The sequence below is a fragment of the Thalia democratica genome, chromosome 9 (assembly GCF_965202585.1).
Source record: "Thalia democratica chromosome 9, ktThaDemo2.hap1.1, whole genome shotgun sequence".
Classification (NCBI taxonomy): Eukaryota; Metazoa; Chordata; class Thaliacea; order Salpida; family Salpidae; genus Thalia; species Thalia democratica.
In genome coordinates, this window is record NC_139173.1 from 29,567,984 (window position 1) to 29,594,642 (window position 26,659).

The 26,659-nt window shown below is 23.3% G+C and overlaps 1 protein-coding gene across 2 annotated transcripts; it reads left to right on the plus strand.

Annotated features, from left to right (window-relative positions):
• Nucleotides 1-20,466: 20,466 nt before the first annotated feature.
• On the plus strand, nt 20,467-24,296 carry LOC145844260 (uncharacterized). Of its 2 annotated transcripts, none has more exons than XM_082951640.1 (7): nt 20,467-20,623; nt 20,808-20,906; nt 21,275-21,334; nt 22,006-22,086; nt 22,768-22,908; nt 23,277-23,331; nt 23,725-24,296. In XM_082951640.1, the coding sequence occupies exons 1-7, from the start codon at nt 20,486-20,488 to the stop codon at nt 23,757-23,759; spliced, it is 609 nt and encodes a 202-aa protein (XP_082807766.1). In that variant the 5' UTR covers nt 20,467-20,485; the 3' UTR covers nt 23,760-24,296. The 2 variants fall into 2 exon arrangements, with proteins under 2 accessions (XP_082807766.1, XP_082807767.1); XM_082951641.1 differs by having other exon boundaries at nt 22,768-22,899.
• The last annotated feature ends 2,363 nt before the right edge of the window (nt 24,297-26,659 follow it).

Below are 26,659 nucleotides of genomic sequence, written 5' to 3' on the forward strand. Positions count from 1 at the left end.
AAGTTGCTCTATTGTTTGAAAGCACTTCAAACTTTTGTGTTTTGCGACTTTTATAAGCTTTCAATTGGTTTTGAGTTGCTTTGCACAAAAGCCTTTTGAGCTGAAAACTGCTGGGTCAATTGCTTATCTGTTTTCGACTTTATATTGTTTTAATATAAAGTTGAATTGGTTTCAAAATTAGAAAGGTTATGATCTTTGTATGAGAAACATGTAAATAATGTTTTTGTCTTCTGTAAAAAAATAAAAGTGCATTAGAAACAATGGTATGAATTGTTACTCCCACTTAACATAGTTATAACCTGTAAAAAAAATTAACTTGTTTGATTTTTTGACATATTCTCAAAAATTGTGTTTTTTATTATAATTTTTTTATTAAAAAGTATATTTTATCAAAATAAAAAAGAAGATCAGCAGAAAGTTTATTAACTAAATAAAAAAATAAACTTTCAATTGGTTTTGAGTCGGTTTAAACAAAAGCTTAAGCTAAAAGTTGGTGCTCTCTAAAATTAACAAAAATAAAAAAAAACTAAATTTTGCAAATGTCAATTACAAAAAAATCGAGTGAACTTTACATTTAATAATATTGTAGTTCGATTTTTTTTTAGTTTTCAGAAACTAACAACTGAAGATTGCCGTTGAGGCGTGTGCAACGGAACCTATCATAACTCTTTTTACCTGCTTATATTATTTATACAAGTGCTAAAACGAAATTTCTATATATTATTTTCATTGTCGCCCACTTAGCATAAATTGAAAATCAACTGATTCTTATTTAGATATCGCTCCTATACTGGTTAATTGTCCATTAATTTTTTGTTACCTCCCTAGTTATTACTCAATAAAAGCCAAAAATAGGCCCCAAAGGGCGATACTCCCTACTTAGGGAAACCCTTGACTTGCAAACTAAAACGAGAGAGATAAAAACGAGATAGTTTAAAATGAGAGAAATAATGTTACGAGAAAAAATTAGAACTACAAGGAGCAGGTTGAAGCTTGAAGTTTGGAATGACGTATGTTTGAAACAGAGTTTAAAAAAAAAACCTTTTATACAAAATCATAACTATAAAGCGTTTGTGTTCTAATAAACACACTGTTTAACATTGCTAAGTAAATCTGTAAGTATTAAAGATGATTTTTCGAAAACCTTGTTATATACACACTTTAATTTTATTTGTATGCTTTTGTTTGTTCGCGCTCTATTTAAAACTGTAAAGTATAAAATTTTGTTGTTAAACAATTGTAAGAAAATTATACAAAACTTTTGTACATAACCGAAACGTTTTTTCTTGCACTAGGTCCTATGACCAAATTTTTTGAGCGTATTTTTTGTCGTTCAATAAACCATGCATGTATGTTTGTTTTGAAACCTGTTTTGAAATGTAAATTTTCTTATAACAAAAAAGTATAAAAGTCAATGTTGATCGTAAAAATATTAAACTAAACTGATTTAACCTATATGTATAAGAAAATTGTCAATATAGATGTCGTGAAAATTAACATTTATGTCACTATTGTGCTTACTAAACATTAAATTTTATGTATAAGTGTAATTTAAAGTGTTATGTTAAACATGGTAATGAGGTTATGGACACATTGTAGCTATCGATCACATCTTAGAATTCTTAAAAAGCATAGTAAGTTTTTGAAGTTTTCAACCAAAACTTAAATACACTTTTTTTTTTAGTCTAAACATTTTTATATAAGAAAAAAAAACCACTGATACTTGAGAAGTTTATTGATAATACTTTTAACTTAATGTTTAGATTAAGACTATAAAAACAACACAATTTTAGTTTTGTTACAGAAAATAAAATATATATCTTTACAAACTTAATAAAATTATATATTACTTTCAATAGAAATTAGATTAATATTTCATTAAGTTTTAAAATAAGTGTAAGTTAGTGAATAACTTAAATAAGATATGTTGAAATCATTTTTTAACATTTGATAAGTTTTTTTTTTTGCATGACTCACTTTTTTACTTAATTTCAATTTTTGTAAACAATTTTTTTACTAAAGCATAAACACTCGATTGAAAGTTTAAAAAAAGTTAATCATAAAACGATTTAATTGTTTACTAAAAAACAATCTAGGGTAGATTTTGAAAAGTTTGTTTACATTACAAAACCACGTTGCAATATTTGAAGTTGATAAATATTCTAAAAGTTCTTTCCTTTTTTCAGTGCATATTGATTTATTCATTATTTATTTTGTAATGTTTTACTTGTCATTTACTTGTAAGTGTACAAATTAACTATAACCGTAAATTGTTTACAAACTAAAATTTAACTTTAGCATTATTTTTACACTAGTAAATAAATGTAAGAGACTAAATATTACTTTAGAAATACGTATTGATATTACTAAAATTAGTTTGTATATATATTATCAACTTTTGTTATAATGGTTTTTAAAACAGTTTTATTGATTCGTAACTTAATTTGAAGCATAATCAGCTGATTAACAATAATCACTTATTTAAAACTAAAAAACTTAATTTGTAATAAAAAGTACGTTAAAGTCTTTTGTATTACTTCACTTCAAAGAAATAAGGTATGCTTAATGCAATAATAAATTTTTGCTTTGTGTCCACAAACTGCAAAATGGATTGTTTATAAATAATTGAGTAGAAAATTGTTTTAAAATGAGAATAAATTGGTCATCTAAATTGCGAGTGCTAAATGACAAAACTTGTAGAAAATAAACAAACATTTATTTTTTTTCATTACACTAAACTTTGATAGATCGCATTTTACAATTTTATTTTCTTAATATGCTTAGCTATTGGTCTTAAAAAAATTAAAATAATAACACAAAAGTTGTACATTATTTGATTGATGCTATTATACTATAAAAACAAGTTGACACCTTACATAAAAATATTTTTTTTCAAAACTTTAATAAAATTTAGGTTGTAAAACATTAAGTGTATGAAAATGATAATTTTTAAATATTTAAAGCAAAAAATTTAAACTTAAAAAAATGATACGATAGAAACTTTAAAACAAACAAATTAATATCATTAACTTCTAAAGTTCTAAAGTTCTAAAGAAAATGTTAGTACTGAATAATATAGCTTAAAAGCTTTTTAAAAAGCTATTCCAAAGCAGTTGAAAGCTTATAAAAGTCGCACAACACAAAAGTTTGAAGTGCTTTCAAACAATAAAGCAACTATACAATATCTGTGTTTCGAGAGCTTTATGGAGATTTGTTAGATATTAAAAAATGTAAACTTGCTGAATTTTCCATGAGAAAACAGCTACCTTTTTTACTATAAGCACAGCGTTTTGACTCTTTTTTATATGTGAGAAAAAAAAGATAGGTTCAAATTGCCTTTTCAAAGCACTACTTATGATTTTTTAATAAACTTTTGTTACAGATCTCTGGCTACTGTTGTGTTTTTTAAATGATTTTTATGTGTTTAAAAAATGTAAATAAGTATAAAATACTAATTTTCTGAACGATTTTTGGTCTAATAACTAGGAGAAAAAGAATTTAAGTTTGTTACAATACTAAAGCATGAAAAATACACAAATGTGTTCGACATTTATTTAAAGGAAAAAGGAGTTTAGTGTAAACTTTTTATGGAAATTTAATCAGTATTGGCATTATTGGACATAATCTCAAATGTGAATTGTAAAATAAAATGACCTGTATATTTTAATAAATCGATAAATTTGTAACTAGATACAAAAGTTAGACTTACAGAAAGATTTAAGAAACAGCCTTTGATACAAAATAAGCACTGAAACCTTAATTCAAGGGTAGAAGTTGTAAAGGGAAATTACCTGTATGTTTGCTTAAATCGATACATTTGTAATTAAGGTTTGTAAAATAGCTTGTACTGTTTAGTACTCGTAATTTTAGTAAATGAATAGATTCAATTATTAATTCAAGTTAGAAAATTAAAACACAAAAAAATATAAAGGTTTGTTGTAGAAAAACATTCTTAAAACGTTTTTTGTATAAACTTAACAAACAGTATTTAAGAAAATTGTATTAAGTTTAAAGTTTGATGAATTATCGAGTTAATTTACTGTTTTTAAACTAACTATTTTTTAAATGGTAATCTAAAAATTAGACTTAATGTAAAACTAGTTCTAAATTCTTAATTGAAGCTAATGACTATAAAGACTTTTTGCCAAATAAATTATTTAGTTACTTAATATATAAATCTGACGGTGATAAACATTTTTTTTAGCAAACTAAAACAACAACAAAAATATTTACTTAAGTTTAAAGTAATTTTCTGATAAACAATTGAAAATATCTAAAAAGTTTAGAGGTTTTGATTTTTTTTAGCACAACCAATTAATATTAACTAAAGATAAAAATAGGAAAGGTCTTACAAATTTTATAAGATACCAGCTACAATAACAGCAATTTTTTACATTTAGTTATTAATTAATTTTTTTATTAAAAACGTTTTAAGTTACATTACATTAGTTAAAATAACTTTTTAGTTATTTGTATGTTTGTATTAGTCAATAATAAAAACAAACTTTATATGGTGTCTCATTTTAACCCTCTTATTGGTAGCTAGTATATAAAATGTTTTATGCAAACCTTACGTTTTTTATTATAACTGTTTTAGTTTTGTTTTTAATATTATTTAATATAATTATAGCTTTATTGTAAATAGTCTTGTAGATACATGTTTTGTTTTTGTGCTAAGTTTGTTATTTCAAGTTTTTTTACTTAAACTTTTAAGCTTAATAATTAACTGTCACAGGAAGTAAAAACTGTTTCATTTCGTCAGTTGTAAAGTTACTAGATATATTGAATTTTAACAGTAAAATGTCAAGAAAAACAATTTCAACTAGCAAAACGGGTTACACTACCTTCTGTATTTGTGATATCTTATACGCAATTACACCGATAGTATTTTGTAGACATACCAACATATATCAATTACCTTTCTTGTTGTGTTATTTTAGATTGTCACAAAACTTTAAATCGTATCTTGACTAATTTAAATAAAACTATAAACTATTTATGTACCTTGAAATATGTTTGTTAATTCTAACATTAGCAATTTTATATAGTCAAATACTTTTTTAAACTTTTTCTGCACCTTTAATGCTTTATTTCTGACAAAAACAAATCTTTTTGTAAATCTTAACTTTAATTTTATCAATAGAACTTATGATACTAGATATTTACATTTGTAGTGTAAGTAAAACTAAAATAAACATTAACAATGTTATCGTATATATAAGTTGTAAATATTAAATACAAACATTTTTTCATTTGCAATCATTTATTTATTTATTTATCATATATAGACCTATTGTTACTACTTAAAGTAAATCAATGCGTTTGTACGTAGTATAAGTTTCGTATACATATTTTGCAATTATTTCATTAACTTCTTACCGAGCTGTTATTTTTTTTAATCTAATTATACAAAAATTAAACCAAAAAGTAATCATGTAAATATTTAAACTACCAAAATGTTTATCCTAAACAATCTTACTTACTTATATGGGTAATTTTATAAATGTTAAAAAATATTAAAGCTATAAATCATTTCGAAATCTAGTTATCAAAAAATTCTGGTAAAAAACTACTTGAATGAAAATAGAATACCTTCTTTAAAAAGATATTTATATAAGTATTTTATATTTTTAGAAATGTTCACAGAGCAATGAGTTTACTCGATAAGATAATTGGTGAAATTTGCTTTTGTTTTGGCTTAGTTTCAATAACTACTGTTTTTGTGTACACAGAGTTATTTTGCACTCTGATAAGATTCAGTTTGTTTATCAAGAGTTACTAGACCGTATAAAGATTGCATCTTAAAAGAAAAGATACTAATGCAAGATTCAGCAGGAGATAGTATAAAATGTAACTAAATAATTTAGTATGTCCAATGCTCGTTTTTATATCAACAAACAAAAGTAATATAAAACAAGCTAAGTCGATTTAAAAAAAATATAATTGTGATTTTCAAACAAAACTACAAAAGTAAAAAGTGGTTAACATATTAAAAAAAATATTAAATATAGGTTGTTAAGAGCGATAATATTTTCAAAAATGTTTAAAGTTATAAAAGTTCCCTAATTGGTAAAAAAAAAAATATTAAACTTAGTTAGCAGCAAGATTTAAAAGTTTTTGCTGCAGAAATAAGTTTGAAACATTTTCTTTGGTTAATTTTATATCGAAATTGGTTAAAATTCGTAAAATATAAGCACGAAGAAATCAAAAAGTTTTAGTTTAAACAGTTTTTAATAAATTACTTTAGTTTCTTTCAACACTATAATTTTTATAAGCCTTTGATGAATTGTAAAAAGTTTTTGACGATTTTTTAAACGAAGCTTGCTTGGAAAGCAAACTAATTGGCTAAAGTTTTGAAAGCACCCAAAATGACAAACTTGCCAAGTGAAGCTACAACTTTTGTAAATAAAAATAAAAACCGTTCTCTAAACTGAATACCTGAACTAAAGGATTATTCGCTTTGTTAATTTGACGTTTTAACGGAAATTCATTGTTAGTGCGTTTATTTTTTATAAATATTTTAATTTTATAAAACTAAAAGTGACAATATAAAAGTATTTGTTTGTTAAATTCTGGTTGTACATTTGGCAAACACTACAATACAAAGTTTAAAGATAAATAGCTTTGTTAACTATATTTTGCTATTATGGTTTAGTTTTTATAGTTATTTCAAAAATCAAGATATGTGTCTGAGTTCTTACAAACAACTCAAAACATAATGTTTTTTGATTCATTTATATTTCTTTTTTCTTTTTTTTTTTAGAATTAAAAATAGTAACAAAATATAAAAACTTTAACACTTTTTTTACCATATTTGTTGAGTGTTAGTAAAAAACAATTTTTCTTATTTTTTATGAGAAAGTTCGACAGCTGTAAAAGAAAATCTTCACAACATTTTGTCGCGTGAGACCTCTGTTTGTAATAATTTATTTTAACTTATTTTAAATTTTAAAACACTTTTTACAGCATCAACAATATGTTGTTTCGTAATTTTCATGCAAAAAATTGCAGATTAACAGAAGCTTCGTCGCAAATTTAAAATGAGCCGTAAAGTTTTATCAAATTTAACTTGTAATGAGTAATTTAGTTAGCTAAATTAAGTTTAATCTCGACGGATTACAATGAAAATGAAGTGTCTGAGTAACAACTAAACTGTAGCTCAAAAATATACTTAATGCATAAAAAATTGCTTTTGTTTGAAATTTGACACAAAACTGTATTCGACTTAAAAAACTAAAACCCGTTTAGATCACTGTTGATTTAACGTTAAAAAGTTACTTTCCTTTAATTCATTTTAGTTACTTACAAGCATTTGACTACTTAATAATATATAATTCTACAGCTAAAATATTTTATAGATCATCTTTGTAAAATAAAAAAAATCAATATTTTATAAATAAAGAAAGCATTTGTTTTAAACTAAAATCAATAAAACTTAAGAATAATTTTTACAATTAAGTAAAAGTACCTAAAAAATTAAAAATTTTAGTACAAAGTATTAAATAAAAAAAAAGTTTACAGTATCTGAAGTACTATTTAAAATTACTTTCGCGTTATGCGTTAACCAACTCCTCTTAAGACACTTATCTAAGCGGGAAATTTAAAATAAGGAAACGATTTTGTTATTATGACATCACTTTATTCACACAAAACCTTTTAAAAATGATAGAAAACGTTTTGTTGAAAAAGAAAAAAAGTTATTAGTTTTTACGCCTCTTCTAATTTAGTGTTTTCAGAGGCTTACAAATACTGTTATATAATTTTACAAACATTTTTAGAAAAATTGCGTAGATTTATAAAATAATGGCAAACATTTTTTATTCATTATATTATTTTGAAAAGCTTAAAATATCAAGAAAAAATAATTTAAATTTTGTAAGAATCCAACTGTGTTTCAATCAAACTATTACCAAATGTAACACTTATGACACATTTACACTATTTTATGAAATAAGCGGAAAATTTTGTCACCATGATGTAATTCTTGTCAGATAAGAGCCACTTCAGTTTAATTTTAGCAAAAATGTAATTAAGCTTTTAGCATTTGCAGCTTATCTGCAACTAGTTTGCAGTGCTAAATACATAAATTAGCATACAACTAAAAATATTGTTGTTTTTGGTTTATATGATCAAGCTAAATAACGATTCAGACGTTTGTTTTGGTAACTCTTTCCATAGCCTTATTTATGGTTAGATAAATATTCTGATATTATTTCATTTAGTAGTTGTTATCTACAATAAATTTTAAACAACAGCTCAATAAGCAAAATTCAAGTTTAAGATTGATGAATAATTGAATTAAATTATAAAAATAAGGAATAATATAAACAACAGCATTCATTTAATATTAACATTGTTATCTTTCAGCAGTTCGAATTTTTAATGTATAAGAAACATATAAAACATTTAGTTTGTCAAAAACTAGCCAAACATTAAGGAGAAAAGTCTCATCCAGGTTTAGTTGTTTGCACTACTTCTTTCAATAAGTTCGTCAAAGTTTTTGAATGCGCTCTTTATAGATTTCAAGTACATAATTAGTTGTTTAAGGCATACAGAGCTATTACATAAAAGTTCTAGACTTTATTTATAATAATGAGTTTATTTTAAATCTGTTGTTTTAACACAAATGAAAGCATTGTTTCACGAGAGTGGAAGTATAAACTAAAGTTTGTTGTTAATTTATTTTAAATATTCAATTAATATTGACACATTAGACACAAACCCCAATTAAAGTTGTAAATTAAAATGACCTGTATATAAGCTTAAACCGATAATATTGTGATTAACTAGACATATTAAATAAAAATGGATTAAATGAAACTAGATACTTTAGTTTAACTTCAGATAAACATTTTTATATGCTTTCTACTTAAAACAGCTATTGATAGTAAATTTGTCATTGAGTTTTGATAAGTTCTTTCAATAAGTATCTAGTAAGACAAAAAAAAGACTAACTTCTCTGTGTTTGTTGTTATGTTATAAAAAGTTACACTGAATAATTTTGTGGTCAAATTATTAATCCATGTGGGTGTATCTTATTACTTATAGTTGTGCTAAAAAAATAACCTTAGTTATTAACTTGAAATCCAATAAATTCTATATAAAATGGTTATCAATGCAACGAAAAATCTGTTGTTTAATGCACCTAAATAAGAGATTTACAAACTAAATAAAAATTATATATTTTTGTTAAGCTCGTTTACGCTAAACTTACTTTTTAAATTTAGAAACTTATTTGTCCAACAAAAAGTTGATTTTTTTCTTTTAGTGAGATTACAACACTTTATTGATGAGATTTTAACCTTACTTTTCTTATAATGTAAATATTCAAAATTATTTTACAATGAAAATACACATTTTAAATTTTAATGAAACAGTGTTTAAATTCAAGAAAATTGTTTGTCCAACAGAAAATTGATTTTTTTGTATAAAAAATAAACAAATTTTTAAAACTAAAAAGAAAGCATACTCAAGTATAGGTTTTTTCAATACACAATTGAATTTTTTACGGTAAATCGATAAAAATACAATTAAAATTCCACAATAAATTACTTTTATAAGCAACATTTACGTATCATAAAAAAATTAGATAGTTGCAGTTTAATTTTAAGGGTTTCAGATTTTTAAAAGCTTTTAACACATTTGGTTGCTAAATATTTTTATCTGATGATTTAATTTTTAATTATGTACAAACAGCTCTAGTTACACATCAAAAAGTTCAAAGAAAAAATCAGAAGCTACTTAATTAAAAAGAGTAGTCTCTGCTTCTAATAGGTATTTTCGTTGGTAATTTGTAGTTTTTTTTAAAGCTTAAGACAACATGAAAAGAAATTAGGTGATTTATTTGTTATTTTGGCAAGATTTCAATGACTACTATTATTTATGCATTGAATTATAGTGCGTACTGATAAGATTATTTATGTTTAAAAGTATTCACTGAACCATAAATAAGTAGAATTACATGACAATTTTTGATGCAAGTGCAAATTACAGCTTGTTAAAACGTTGTAATATTTTAACTTTATTTTAATACTTTTACAATCTTGTATAAAACAGCTTCTAAACTCAATGCTGCTAGTTTCAGTTTATCTATTTTTAAAACTAGTTATTGTATAACTACTAAGCTAAAACCAAACAAAAAAAAAGTCTCTTAAACCAATCTTAATGTTAAACTATAATGAAAAGTTTTAATTTTCAATTCGCGCTTGGATTTAAACATTCTACAACTAAGTTAACTTTACATAGAATTTAAGCGATTTCTGTTTGTAAACTTAAGTTTAAAAACAATGGTTTTTTCAATATTTATAATAATTTTATGATAAAATGTTTGATAACAACAAAAAGAGTTGACAATAGGTGTACAAAAAATTGGTAGATAATCGCTCTAATTCTTTATATGTTAAATATGTTTGTTGATTACATGAGCTTTCATTTACTTCTATCAATTTTGAAACTAAATATATTGATTTATAAAATAAGAAAAACTTTAGAACTTTTTTAAACGCAGTTCAACTTTTGCTTATTATAATAACTTAACATTTTGTTTATTTTTCTAAATTATATTAAAGTTAAAGGTCAATATTGTGTTGCTGTTGTTTTTTAAATTGAACTGAAATTTTTCCATAAGTTTTCAATGAACAGTAAAACTATTTCAAATTGTACTTAGAATGAATGTATAAAGCTGCAGAGTTAAGTTTTATGGGATTCAAAGAACAGCGAACTGCCATAAAACAACTCAACCATAACGTAATCATATTTAATGTAAAGAAAATCGCTTCTGTGTGAAAATTTAGAAATGGTAGCTATTTTTAGATCATTGATTGTTCAATTACAACAAAGTTTGGTTTTAAAAGCTTCTTAGAAAAAAAAATTATTTAAAAAATGCTTTATTTTAAAATTTTGAGTTAACAAAAAAATAATTGTAAGGATTTAAAATAAATTATTGATTTTTTTTAACTTTCATCGAATGGTTTTTAAAACATTTTTTTTATTAATCTTCGTAGTTGTTTCAAACACTCGATGTTTTATAATATATTTATTGTAGTATATTTTAGGAAAATATTTATCTTTAAGTAAGGTTATGACCTTTTTTTGATAATATAACATCGTAAACAAAACATTTACATCATTTATATTAATTAATCATTTAAACTAAAAAAGAAATGCAAATTTGAAACTGTGACTTTTAAAAGTTCACTGTTATACAAATTTTTTTGTTTATTTTCCACAAGTTTTGTCACTTAGCACTCGCAATTTAGATGACCAGTTTATTCTTATTTTAAAACAATTTTCTACTCAATTATTTATAAACAATCCGTTTTGCAGTTTGTGTTTATAAATCAAAAGTTTATTCATTGCATATTCATGTTATTTTTTCGGAAACTTTCTTACTTCAATTATTTAAACTAAAGCCTAAAGTTAATCAAAGTTATGAAATGTCTCCATAAAAAAATACATCATTTTATTATTTTTTGTTTCCAACATAAAAAATGTCAGTTTATGAAACTTCCATTAAGCTTCTTTTAAAGATTTTGTTAGTAAAAGTAACTTTTGTACATTTTGATTATAAGTACTTAAATTAAACTAAAATTAAAACTATACTGTATTGTTTTCAAAAAAGACAACTTTTTTGTAGCTCTGTTGTTAAAACAAAAGCTTGTTAAGAGAAAAACAACTGTGTTATTGATAATTACATAAAATAGCACTTTTAAAACAATTTGCTACAATTTATTAACTAATAAAGTTATAATAATAAAACATATTTTAAGACAACGTAAAATCATCAACAGTTTTATTGAAATATTCAAAAGCTAATATGCGACAAAATAGTTACAAGTTCGGGTATTTCTTTACACTTATAATTTACTAATTATTTTTGAGTATAGCAAATTTTGATAATGTTTTGATACACGAACAATTACTTAAAATACTTAGTTACTTCAAATATTTTAGAATATTTTAAAGTTTAATTGACATTAATAAGATAACTTTTTTAGCTCTTATACTTTGATTAAACTTTAATACAAGTAAAACTTATTTCGTAAAGACAACAACTACAATACGTTACTGTATAAGACTCAAAGTATATTTGGAAAGTCTAAAAATATCTAAACTTACCTTAAAATTTAAATCTTTGAAAAAAAAAATAGATTAACAGTTTGTGATTAAAGTCATTGTAACATAAAAATACATAATAAACAATATGCTAAATGAATGAAGAAAATTTTACAAAAATAAAAATTAAAAAATGTGCTACTAAGATGAGTATACGATAAATATGTCATCGTATGTCATAATTAAACATGATTTATCAACAATAAAAGAAAGCATAAATAATAAAAATGGACATCATAACCTTGTATTAACATACCTTTTAAATGTTTACAACTGTAAATTCTAAAAAAATCAAAACAAGACAGAGTAATATGTTTGTGAAAAAATTGTATATCTTTAACTTGTATTTTATTCATTCTAGGTATTAAACTTTCCATATATATTCTATTAAACTACATAATTACAAAAAAATAGTAAGTACATTTTATCACACAATAAGAAAGCTAACAAGAAGTTTAAGTTTGAGTGTTATCAAAATACCAGTCATATAAAATCTAATAAAAAACTTACACTTGTTTTTGATTATTTTTTGCCTATTAACATTTTAAACAAACACTAACCATATCTAATTTAATCTTATCAAATTTAAAACATCAGTTATCAAATATAACGTTTAGTCTTGGGTTAAAAGTTTATGAAAATTAACTTTCGATTTGTAAAGTACACCTGTAGTAGGTAATTTAAGTTATTAAGGTTTAAATCAAGTTTTTAAACGATATCATTAAATAATCAAGCATTTATTATACACTATAGCATTTATTTGTTAGTCGAGTTTGTTAATACTTAAAAATTACGCTTTTTTATTTAAGATTTTCAAGTTGTTATATATATCAAGACTAATGTTAATAAACAGCCGTAAATAGACGGTAAAAGAAAATTGTACTTAATAATTTCATAACCTTTAATATAAATATATTAACTTTTAAACTGAAAATTACTTGAGTACATATTTATATTCAAAAAACTTGTCGGTATTATACTTAGTTTAGTAAATCTGGCTTGTAGATTAGAAAATTATTCAAGTACTTCTATTATAGCATAATAAGTTCTAAATTAACCACCTAAATCAGTTTTACTGCAAATATAATGTATACATATTATTCTATAAGTTTATAAACTTGTACATTTGTTTTTTATAAAAATAATGCATCAAGAGTTTGATAACGTTTAAAATTTCATAAAAGTCAATGATATTTAAATAGAATGATGTTAGATGACAAAATAAAACAAGTATAATAGTGTAAAAATGTCGACTCAGAAAATTTGTCACCTTGAAAATGTTGCTACATTGGTTTATATTGTAAACAAAATTTCTTAAATATTGCCTAGTTTGTTTTTAAGTAAACGAACAAATCATTTTATGATTAGATTTTTTAAACCGTTTAGCTCAAGCAATTTTTTCGACAATGATGTTGTTTACTAAAATGAGATTAATTTTTAACTCTTTATAAAAAACTTTGATTTTGTTAGTAAATAAGTAAGTTGTGCAGGAAACAAAATCTCATGTTGTAGACTTAACTAAGTATTCTCAATGTAAATGTGGCATACACTTTGCACGGAAATTTTTTATTTAATAACTATAATAGAGATATGGATATTAACTTTGTCACGACATCTGTAATGACAACTTTATATAATATAGTTCAACCATAGTTTGGTTTTATGTTTGTACATGCACTTTTGTATTAGACATTTTTTTCTAATCAAAAAAAAAATGTATTAGGGTTTAAAACAACTTCGCGTATACGTTTTTTAAACGTTTGCCTCAATACATATTTAAATATTTATATATATATTACAAAACCGTCAAACATCAAATAAAAAAAATAGCTGTAGTTTATAGTTTGTTCTCATAAGTATAAAAATGTTATAAATTTCGTCTCACATGTCTCACAAAAACTTTTGTCTCACATGAGTATGTCGCAAAATGTTTGACTTTATTCAGAATTACGTTCTTTGACAGTTATAATTAGTGCTTATCACTTGTTTGTTGGGCTTGTAAATTTATTTAGAGTTATCTGACCTAATTGAGCGTTCAAAGTTGCATCAAAACAAAATTGCCTACTTTGCAGGCTTTACTGAATGTAGAATAAACAAGTTTTTCATGTATATGTTGTTACACTAACACATTATGACGTTTAAATATCATAAGTTTCACAAGTTTTTAAGTGGATATTTAATGAAAACTTTTATTTTTTGTTCATTTTAAAGCAACTTCTAAAAACTTTGATAGCTTTTTATTCAAGTTTTACTATTATATAAATACATATATAATATTATATAAAATTTTACTATTATTGTATAAACGTGTTGCGTAACCTAGTTAAACTGTATTCATTTTTATATATTTACTTGTGGTATGTGAAGTATAATAAAAGTTGTATTTAATCTTTAAACTACAAAACCTTAAACAAGTAAAGAACATCAAATTTTTCTTTAATTTGTTTTAAATTACTTCATAATTTCATGAAATCTTTTAACTTTTATAGATTAAAACACAAGTAAACTTACAAAAAGCAAAAAAAAAAAAAAAAATTGTTAGCAGTATTAATACTATTTAATTGTAACAATGCCATAAAGAACATTTAAAATTGTACATCATAAAACTTATTAGACATAGAATAAAGTGAAAGAAAAGCAAAAGTCCCACGAGTTATCTAAAAACTAGTAGCAGAAACGAAAAACTTAACTATTTAACTTTTAGAACTCATTTGTTAGCCATAGAGCGTAAAAAATCAACGGTAATACTTTTTATTAGTTGAAAAAACTATTATTAGCCTTTTTTATTATAAGCATAGAAAATAAACATTTCTTGCTTACCTTCCTTTTTGTTAAACAAAAATTTTAATCAAAGTAAATTACATAAGTAATATTAAAAAAATTACAAACTTAGAATTCTGCTGCTCCAGTGTTTTATTCAGTTTTTTGTAAACTGAATAATTTTAAAACTCAATTTGTAATTTCTTTTAAAATTACATATATTCTTGTATTTGAGTACGGCTTAACATACTACATGTATAAGTAACTAAACAGTAAGAAACATTAAAAAGTTAATTTGTTCATTACTAATTTTTAAACTTACGCATATACAAATGGTCATATAAACGTAATTTTTTTTTTTACTTCTTGTTTTAATTTTTCTATAAAACTGTTTTATGTTTGTGACTCTTTGTGTTTGTGAAAATTAAGGTTAATTAAAGATAAAAAACATAGCAAGTACATTACATTTAACTGTACATTTGGTATGGAATATTACCACAAATTAGTCAATTTATTAAGTTGTTCCTTCGTCATTGTTAGAAATATAATATTGCCTTTTTTCTGAGAATTCAATTACAAACAACCTAATTGAACAATTACAACTAATTACTGTTAGAAGGTAGACTATTTTAAGACCAATAAATATAAAGGTTAGTAGTTTCTTATCGTTTCAGCTCATTACAATAAAGTTTATAAAAACAAATATTTTTTTTCTAAACACACTAGCCTATTGTATTATGTTAAACGAGTTTAAATAAGTATTCTAGATTTTTTTGAAAAACAAAGTATTTTTGACAGTTTTCTTCAATCTAAGTAGCATTTAGATAACGTATATTTTGAAAGGTTTATTCCTTTTATTTACGATTAGCAAACCTAAACAATAAAATTTTACTAAGTATTGTATATTTTTAACTCCTCTGTAGACCTCTGTACACTTTCTTTTGATGGTACATGTGTACTTGTTTTTAAATTTCAGCTTTTAGTAACATAATAATGTTAAAAGTTGGTTACCAATAACAAGACTTAAAATTTTAAAGTAGCGCATTTTTAATCTAAATTCAACATAGAAATAGAAATAGTTTTAAAACGATATATTTCAATGCTAACTTTTTGATAATTCTTAAACTAATGAAAACTAATTATAAAACAACATTAAATGGAAAAGTTATCCAAATTAAACTAAATTTAGAAAATTAAAATTAATAGACATTGCTTAATAGATTTTTATACAAACATTTTTTTATAAAAATGACCGTTATGTACAGTACACTCTAAAAATTAAGTTATGTTTTGTTATTTTTGTAGGTCACTTGTTCTAAGACATAATTGTTTACCTTTTAAAGTTGATGTTAATGTACGGTTAATTAACCTTAAAGAGCTAGAAAATTTTAGGAAGTATTTAACCTTTAGGAAAGTTTTTAACCTGAGAAATTATTAAACAGTAATTACATATTTTTAAATAGGTTCCATTTAATGTCTACAAAAATATACAAATCAATAATTTGAAAAAAAAAAAAATTAACTAATAACTTTTATTGAGCAGAAATTATGTGTATTACTTTTAGTTTTTGATTACTTATACTTTAGTTTTTTTTTTTATTACTACTCAGTTTTAAAATAAAAATCCTTAGTACCACTTACCTTTTTTCATCGTTCTTATTTTGTAATAAATTGGTATACACATTATTAATTTGCTTTAATACTACGAGAGTTTTATACTTGAACACTATTCAAGCTTCATAAGATCATAAAACTTTTATAACTTTCTTCTCCATAATATACTATATATTTCCTTACTAAAAAATATTCGTAAAAACTTTAGAACTAGTTTTTTTAATTTTAAAGAAATTACGTTATTTTTTAGTTTTTATTTTTTGATCAATTTTTGCTGAATAACAAAAAGTATATTGATTAAAGTTAAAATAATAGACTTTAAATTATAAATTAAAAACGTATAAAAAATTTAAAAAAAACCTAGCTTGAACATTTTATATATTTTATTTTTAAAGTAGACTAAATTTGAAACGACGAAATAGATTAACTAAACAAAATTTTACCTTGTATAAAAAACTAAGTTTTCAGTTTGATTTCCGATTTTATAAAACTTTTTAAACATTGTTTGTTATACTGGTTTATGAAAGTGTTTTTTTTAACTCTATATGCTAAAACACTATATACATTATAAACATAACTAAGTGAAGCTAGTCATTCTTTGGCTGGTTAAAATAAAAGTTGTAATTGTTAGAAGTTTTATAGCATTTTACAGATTTAAACAGTAAAACTTAACCTGTTGTTTGTTAGTATAGTTACATTTAAAAAAAAAGTACAAAATATTAACCAAAGGTTTTATAATCTATAACTGTAATATTTTGTAAAATTATCTAAAAACACATGATCGTAAAATTCTTAATGCACCTATTTTGTTATTATACAAACATTTGTTACAAAATTAGCTTTAAAACAGTTAAACTACTATTTTTTATTATTGATGAACATTTGAGGTTTTAGACTTATAATTGCCTAAACCCTATTTTTGTTTTTATTTTTAGACTTATGACTTGTTGAAAGTTTTAAGGTTCTATATGCTTTTTAACTATCATATTTAAATATTTAGAAGATTAAAAAAAGCATATATAAGTTTAAAAGTGATTTTCTGTTACAACGACCAGTTATTTTCATCCAGTGAAAATTGTATAACCCAAAAACTAAGGTCGAAACCATCTTTAGATCTATGTAACAAATTATGTTATACAGTGTTTGAATTTCAAATAAGAGTTTTAAAAGTAACTAAATATTGACATCAAACGGTTAGAAAACCAGAATATTTTTCATGTTTTGTCCTAGAATTGCATTAAAGTAGTAGCGCACTTGTAAATTGAAGAACAAAAGGTAATCCAAAACGGCTACAAAAATCTCCCATTTTTGGGAACAAACGAATAAAGGTTGTTCAAGCAGCAAAATATCAAAAATAAGTTAAAGTTTAAAATTTTATATATATTCCATAAAGTCTAATTAATAAAGATCAGTATGGTTAAAAAATATATAAAAATAACTAAAAGAAATTGTTTTAAATCAATATAATTATATAAAGTTTAGAAAGTTTAAAAAAATTTTTTATCTTATGTTGTTAAAGGTTTGAACTTTAAAATAAAAATAAAATGTAAAAACAGTTGGATGAAAATAATGTTTTATTGGTAAAAATCATGAAAAAAGCTTGTTTAATTTGTTATACTTTTAATTTATTAATTTCTTAAAATAAATGTTAATAAAGAATAAACCTTGAATATACGTTTAAACTCAAACAACATCTTATATTTTTATTTTATGGTAGTAAGAATATGTAATATTTTTTTTTAAATTATGTATTGTTCTGAAAGCCTATATAAAATCTTTAAAAATAAAGTTTTATTTATAAACCAACTTAAGTAATTTGAAGTCCCTAATATGAAAACAAATTAAAGCTTAAATTTAAACATGTAAGGTTTACCAACACTTATCAAAAAAGTTAATTTCTAAATTTTTCTGGCGAGCGCAAAAACATAATTAAAATTTTATTACTCATATATTAATATTAATTGCAACTTGCTCGCCAAGCTGTCTGCTAGACATTGAAAAATATTTTAAAATAAACTTAATTGACTACTTGAGATAAACCCTTGGATGTTTATATATTTATTAACCCAAGTTATTTGTCAATAAAAAGTTACAATTAAAAATAATGGTTATAAATTTTACAATATATTTTAAGTAAAAAACGTAAGTTTTCACAATGCTATTGGTCGTGAGAGTATCGAGATAAAAAAATTTTAAACTTTGTTTTTGAATTTTTTATAAACTTATAAATAAACAATAATATTATTTTTTAAATGTTTCACTTGAGATTGTAAACAGTTTAATGAAAAATTGTTTTCAATTTTATTAGTTCAATAACACTTTTAAATTAACAATTTATACAATTTTTAAGCTTAGAGTAGGAGAAACATAAACAAATTAAATAAGTATAACAAAAATTGTTTAAATAGTAAAACTTTTATGTTATATCAAACAGTTTTTAAGTGTTTGTTACTTTAATTTTTTAATCTTTTTAAAAGTTTTACAAAAGTTTAGTTCTGTGAAAAACTCTTATACATCTTTTCTTTATAAGAAAAATTGTTATTTACGTTTTGAAAAAGATAGTGATAAAGAATTTTTCCCATTATAACTACAAGTTAAAAAAAAGACTTTGAAATTTAAAGATTCTTTATCTGATGATATTTTTTTTAAGTATCCAACTCAACTCTTTACTAAGTTTCAGTAGCATTTTCTATTTGAAAAAAATATTCTTTAACGTTTAGAATAACAGTGTTTGTGTACTTATAGTTCAAAATTCTCAACAAACTGCTTAAAAAGTCCACGCTAAATGTAGAGAAAACTACCTGAAGTTCCTAATAAAAATATTTTAAGTTTGATACTTGCAAGTAGTTAATCAACTAGAAGTTATCGATATATTTAACAAAAAAGTGCTGTGAATATGTTAATTGGTGTTATTATTACCGAAATAAAAAACTATTAAAAATAATTTAAGTGGTAATCACCTTGATCAGACTTGATTGAACCCGCAGTCCCATATTATACTTGTTCTACTTCTAAACACAAAAAAAATACGTGGAAACTAGTATATGTTTTAGTTTTTCTTTAACTTTAAATGTAAAGAAAACTTTTTACAGATTTTTTTTTTCATAAGACTTAACCGTTGTGTTTTAGAGAAATAAATGCGTTTTGTAAATTAATTTGACAAAATATTTTTCAGACAGTTATTTTATAAGCCAATATGAAAAAAATGTAAGTCTACAGGTTTTGTAAGAATTAAAAAAATAATGTTTCAAGCACACACTCTTAAGTAAATTTTTGACGCTTCATTTGTTTAAAGATATTTTGTTTTCTTTGGGCGAAACAGAACAATAGATGTTATATTCAAATACCTTTGTAGCTGGAACAGATAATGTTTAAAAAAAATCAGCATATGTATTAGCGGTAGCAGTTTAGGTAAGAAGTGTTATGTTTTAGAAATAATTTAATAATTTTGTTAAACTTCAGTCAAGGTCATTATTGTTTGAGAAATATACAACCAGAAATACCAGTTAAGCTCTGCTTAGTATTTCATTTGTTTTTAACTTCCAACACTGTTAACTTTTTTAAGTTTAATTAGTTAAAGAGTTTTGCATCTGACTTATAACTTACTCGTTTTTAAAGTTTAAATGTATATTAATTGTTGTATAAAAACAATCATTTTATTTAAATACTTAGGAACCATGTTGTGTTTTAATACAATTCTTTTGTTGTGTTAGCCGTAAACTAGTCTTCATTATTTTAGCCCCCATCTAGTAACTTTAACATAAAGAAATTGATTAATTAACATGACATTTAGATATAATGAAACAACTTATAAAAAAAAAATTTAAAAAAGTGTTTCCAGATTAACTTTTTACTGGTTTTAATAATTAAAGGACTTATCTTTTTATAGCTATATGTCCTTTTAAGAAATATCTACTCAACAATTTCTAACGTTTTTAACAAGAAACATTTATAGTTAAAACTAGTTCTGAAAGATTATAAACTTTAGAAAAAAATAATGACCGAAACATTACAAGAAAAAGAGGAATTCAAAATAAGCCTAAATCAAGCATTAAAAAACAAATGGAGCGCATTAAAGACACCTATGTACCCAATAGGGCACAAAAAGCTTGGTGAGAATATCATGAGGCTGAGTGTTAGTTCATAAAAGCAAATATTGCTGTATATCCTAGTTGCCAGGCTAATACAAGGAAACTGCAAAAAAAAATTGACCATTATGTTTTAATTTGAAAACAAAAAATTGTTCGCTGTTCGGAATTCTTTATATTCGGAACTATTTTAACACTGCATTGCATAGTACGAACTGAAATCTTTTGCAGATAGCGGTTACAATTGTTTCTAGTGCATGTTACTTATTCGGAATCATTCAAATAATTCAGTATTTGTCGATAGGTGGCGGTGTTTGGTGCTTGTTTGCGGTTAGTTTGTGTTCTATTAGTTGAAACAGTGATTTGTAATGCTTAATAAACTGTAAAGTTTTTTTTTCCTTTTTTTTAATTTTTAGCTCATTATAACTTTGATAAAGTTGAGTATGCAACTCGATGGACGAGATGTCTTTTTGTGTATCAAGGTCCTTGAAGTAAAAATTTTGAGAAACTTTTTTGTTTTTGTTCAATAAACCACTTATAGAGTAGTTTTAAACATTCTTTGATTTTAATAAACAATATTAAACGTTTTATAACTTATGAAGAAATTAGTTGATCTATTCAAGGCTTAAAATTACTTTTTGATAAGCATGTAAAAAAAAAAAGTTAAAATAGATTTATTTCAAAAAAATATTTTTCAGACATATTTTGCTGGAATATTTGGATGCAGTTTGGAAGCTGACTCGGAAACAATAAAATCGGTTAGTTTTGTTATACACTGTTTAATTTTCAATTTTTGGGAGAGCAAATTAATTTAGTGATTTTTTTAAAATCCTGTAGTGTTTGTAGTGCAAGCTACATCACTGCTTCATTATGCTTTAATTTTTAAATAATTTACTAAACTGACCATGATTAGAAATAAAGTATGAAAAAATTGCTAGAAACTTAAAAATTATAGTAGAGCTGAAGTTGTAGAAGTTATTGTACAACCTTTTAAATAAATTTAAATAAATTATTTTTAATAAATTTGAATATCTCGCATAAAGATAAGTTTATTAAAAATAATTGAAACATAAAGAAATACATAAAATAGTATAAGAAAATTAACACATAGTAGTTTACCTAGTATTTTCTAACGTAAAAGCCTTCTTAACAGAACTTTTTAACACAAGGCAAGCGTTTTATTAATTTTATAGTAACTGTTCAAGATACATAAGTTCTACTTATAAATTCCATTTTGTCATTCTTTAGAGTACATTAATAATTTATAAAGTCTTTTTTTTTCAACTGTAATCTAAAAAGAACCAACATGTCTAGAACTTTGCAACAATTTTTTTCAAGTTTAACTTGTTAGCTAGGTTGTGATCAAAATTGTTAGAGTAATTATTATTTTAATATTTTAAAGTTTTTCTTAAAATTATTTTTTTCAAAGAACAGAGCTTCGTTGTGTCTTAGTGTTATCGGCCTTGCAATGTCAATTGTGCTTGTTATTTCTGCACTGTTATCTATAAATGTAAGTTATTTATGAAAAATATAAAATTTGAGTAGATTAAACAATTTTTGACAATTCAATAACTTATTTCATATATACACATAACTTAAACTTTCATAACAAAATATATTTCGTGCTTAACTTTTCGGTTGCTTACTAAGCAATGAAAATAAAGTCTAAAATCCAGCTTATATAGTCAAAAGGTAATCAATGTAAAAGTAATAATAATAATGTACAAAGGATATTGATGAATTTTGTAAAATTAGTAACAAAGAAAGTAAATCTGAAATACCAGTAAATGCTTCAAAAAAATCTTCTATTGCAAAACATCTAGTTAATAACTTTAATAGTTCAAGTAATTATAATTGAATTTAAAGATTTAAAAGATTTGAAACTATAAAAAACCGTTAAATCATTTTTGATTTAACTAAATTTGAGGCTAGTTCATTATTATTACTTTTACATTGACTACCTTTTGACTTTTTAAGCTGAATTTGAAACTTTATTTTTATTGTATAGTAAAGAAGTGAAGAGTTAAGCACGAAAAATATAATATTATGAACATTTCAGCAATGTGTATCTTTGAAATAAAAAAGCTGTAAAAACTTTGAAGAAGCAGAAAAATTAAGCAGTGTTTTGTTAAATTTTCTAAAGTTGCTTTTATTAAGTTACATTAATTTAAAATAATGATACAATTTATAGACTAATGAATCAAACGAAGATTTATCTAATGGACCATTGGCTTTTACACTTGTTTGCGCTGGTATATTGGTGACATTATATGTTGGTTCTACTCTTTTCATTTTAGTTTTTTATGGGTGCTTAAGCAAAAATGTAAGCAAAGTAAGTTTTTAATAAGAAACAACGTTTTTTAGAATAGAATGCTTGTAAATTGTATAAACACTCTTTAATGTAATAATATCGAAATTCTTGTTGATTTATTGTTAAGTTTTTTTTTATAACTGTACTTTACATTACAAAGTAGTATGTGTTTCCAGTCTTTTCGAAATATGATTTGAGAACATATATTGTTGTTCGCTAAAATGAATAGATTTATTTATCTCTAAAATTGAAAAACTAATTCTTTTTACTCAAAGTTTTATATTTTTAACATAAAGTAAATTTACATTGAGTTTTTACTATTTTTTACAACTTTTTTTTAATTCAAAACCTGATTCTTTGTATTTTTTTTTTTTTGTTTTTTTCAAAAGGAAGTTAATCATACGCAAAGTGAAGTAACTGTTCAAACAATCAGTCAACCACCAGGTTCGTAATTTTATTTGTTTATATAAAAAACATGTCTTGATTTGCAGTTTGAAAAAGTTAAAAAAAACTGAAGTAAATTTTGTTGTAAAACTTTCTAAACTGTTTTAAAAGTAAAAATAAAATATAGCTCTTTTATTTTTACTTACACAAAGATTATTAAAAACCTTTTTTGTGTATATGATAAACGACGTTTAAGGAATTTTATTTGTTAAAATTTTGTTATGTTCTGTTTCAGGTTGACACATAACTAACCTAACTTAGACTACCAAGTTAATTTATTTAGAACATCAACTTTTTTCTTATGAAATCTTGCATACTTAACCGATGTTATATAAAATTGAATAAACAAAACAAACCAGTTTTTCATTAAAACAAACAGTTTATTAATTACAGGTTACTTCGATGAAATTCAATATCAAAAAGTATAAAAAAGTAATAAGAACAATACAATTTAGCTTTTGACAATTCTGTAACTGTAGAACAAAAGGAATCCTTTAAAACACTTTGAGAAACACTACTTTGTTCAAATATTAATGTTTAAAAATATTTTGTGTTTTTTAAATTTTTTTCTTCTTATTTAAACCTTACTTTCATTGTAAAACAACTAGAATTTTTTTTTTGCTTAGTTTTATACTTGCAGCCAAAATTTGTTTGTTTTCTAACCTGATTTATTACAAAATACAAGCTCGTTCATAGTTTTTAAAACGCTGTCAAAGTCGAAAAAAAAACTTAAAACAGTTTTGTATTTTAATCTTTTTGTTGACTTTGTTTTACCTTGGAAAACACAAAAAGAATTTTGTTTTTCATTAATTTTCGAAGATACGGTTCTCGTTTAAATTATAATTGTTGTTTTTGTATACATTTTTATCTTTCAAATGTTTAAAGCAGACTCTTTTAAAAATTTTGACACAGTTATTAATTGCATAATTAAAATTTAATCTTTTTGATGTTTAATTATTTTATATAGTTACTATACAATACAACTTGAAAATTATTAAAAACCGTTTTTAGTTGATTTTAGGTTTTTCTGCTTACAACTAACTGTTTTTTCTTTGTAAATTGAGTACACAAGTGTTTAAAAACTTAAATATCAATAAACGATGTTATAACAAACGAATACAGTTATTTAACACTAAGTTTTTACTGAAGTCTCTGTACTGTAACTCATAAATACCACAAATTGAAAGTAACTGATAAAAAAAAATTAAAACTCTAATTAGTTTTACTTTGTCACTGTTTGGTAGCTTTAAGAGGCTAAAAGGTATCCATGGTAACCGAAAGGTTCTTCGTGTACCAGGTCTGAGGACAAAATATTATGAGCGTCTTTTATTCGTATATTTACAACATAAAAAAATACTAGTTTTTTGAACTTAATAAAAAAAAAAGTTTGTTTAAATACTTTTAAACATTTTAGCTTTTAAAATTCGAAGTTTGAAACTTCTATGTTTTCAATTTTTTTTTTGAAACTAAGACGTTTAAAACTAAAAGTATCTCTTGACTTAGAAAAGTAAACTATTATTTCTAAAAGTATTTTAATAAACCATTAAGCTTTAAACTTTTTTCGTTTAAGTACTATATATATTCTATTTTGTGGTGAAAAACGTAATATATTGTTCACTTTTAAGCAAATAAGAATTTAAGCTAGTTTAAAGTAAAGTTTGCTTATTATATTTTACATTATCTGTTTTTATTTAGAAAAAATTTTACAAAATGTAATAGAAAAAAAATTAAAATACATATAATTTAAAATACACTAAAATGTCTTCTTCTGAAGACTAAATTCTAGAGACTAAATTATACTGAATTTTAAACTCATAAATTAGTAGTGGAACGTGAATAGTGAACGAAATACTTGTTTGTCCGCGAAAAGTTAATATATTTTTTTATAAAACAAATAGTTACACAAAAAACATCTTAAAATATACAGATACTTTACGGAAATACAAAAAGGAATCTCAGTTTTCTGCATCAGTAGTACTTTAAGTATGAACAAATTAAATTTTTGCCACCTTAGTCCTTTAACTTAGCATTACTTAAAAATACTTTAGATTACTTCATTATTAGTTTTTAAACTTACACATAAACAAATGACTGTATAAACATGAAATGATGATTATTTTACTTATTTTTTTACATTTTCATATAAAACTTTTTGTTTTAGTATTGTATGTGATAAAGTAGAAGTTAAAATAAAAATAAGGGTTGACAAATAATAAGAAACTTTACAACTGTATGACACTTCACTGTACAATTAGTTTGAAATAATATCACAAATTAGACAACTTATTTAATAGTACTCGTCAATGTTGAAAGTTAAATAGTGCTCTTTTTATTTGGAGTTCAATTAAAAACAGGTTAATTGAGTAACTAAACGTAACTACTGTTAGAGGGTAGGATTTTTTAAATCCAACAGTATACAGGTTAGTAGTTTCTAATCGTTTAAGCTCATTAAAATATAGTTTGAAACAAACAAGCAACTCGTTCTAAACACAAAAGTTAGTTTTACGCGCTTAATTGAGTTTAGTAAAAGTTTTCTTTAAATTAAAAACGATTCAGTATAAGTGAAGTGTGTTATTTGCTCACAATTTTAACTTTATGAAGCTATTTCCTATACATTCTAAGCTCTATTAATTTAATAAAAGTAAACCTAACAAACGACATTTTATTCAATTCATGATTTAACTACTCTTAAGTATTTATAAAGCTTAATTACCTTTAAATATTTGAAATTATTGCAATGATTATCTTGCTTTAAATTAAAAACAGGTAATAAAGAAAGTTTTTGATGCAAATACTAAAAAAATATAATATACTAAATATAATAAGAAATTGAGAATACATACCCTTTTTATGACGTGAAATTTTAAACTTAACTTTTCAATAAGTTTTTAATAATCGGTAACAGTTACGAAAACAACATTAATATCAAAAAGTACTGACACCGTTTTTTATAAACAATTTGTAAACAAGTAAAACTGTAATCTTTATTTGTTTGCACTTAATACAGTTTTGTCTGAAATCTTTAATTCTCTTCTTTATTAAAGCTTGAACAAATGTCAAAATATTGTTGATAGTTATTTGATTTTTATCAGTAAAATATAGTTGGTTTACATGGTTAATTGAAGTAGATGTTGTTTAAAACTTTTAAGCCTTTAACTTAATATACTCAAGTAAAAATGTTTAGACAAAAATTTCTATGCGATCATGACCTTAATGTGTCCTCAAAAATTGATGAATTAAGTCTTGTTGTTTTTAAACGTCAATTGTTTTCCGCTTGTATTTAATGTAAATATACAGCTAATTGATCTTGATGAGCAGTGAAAATTTT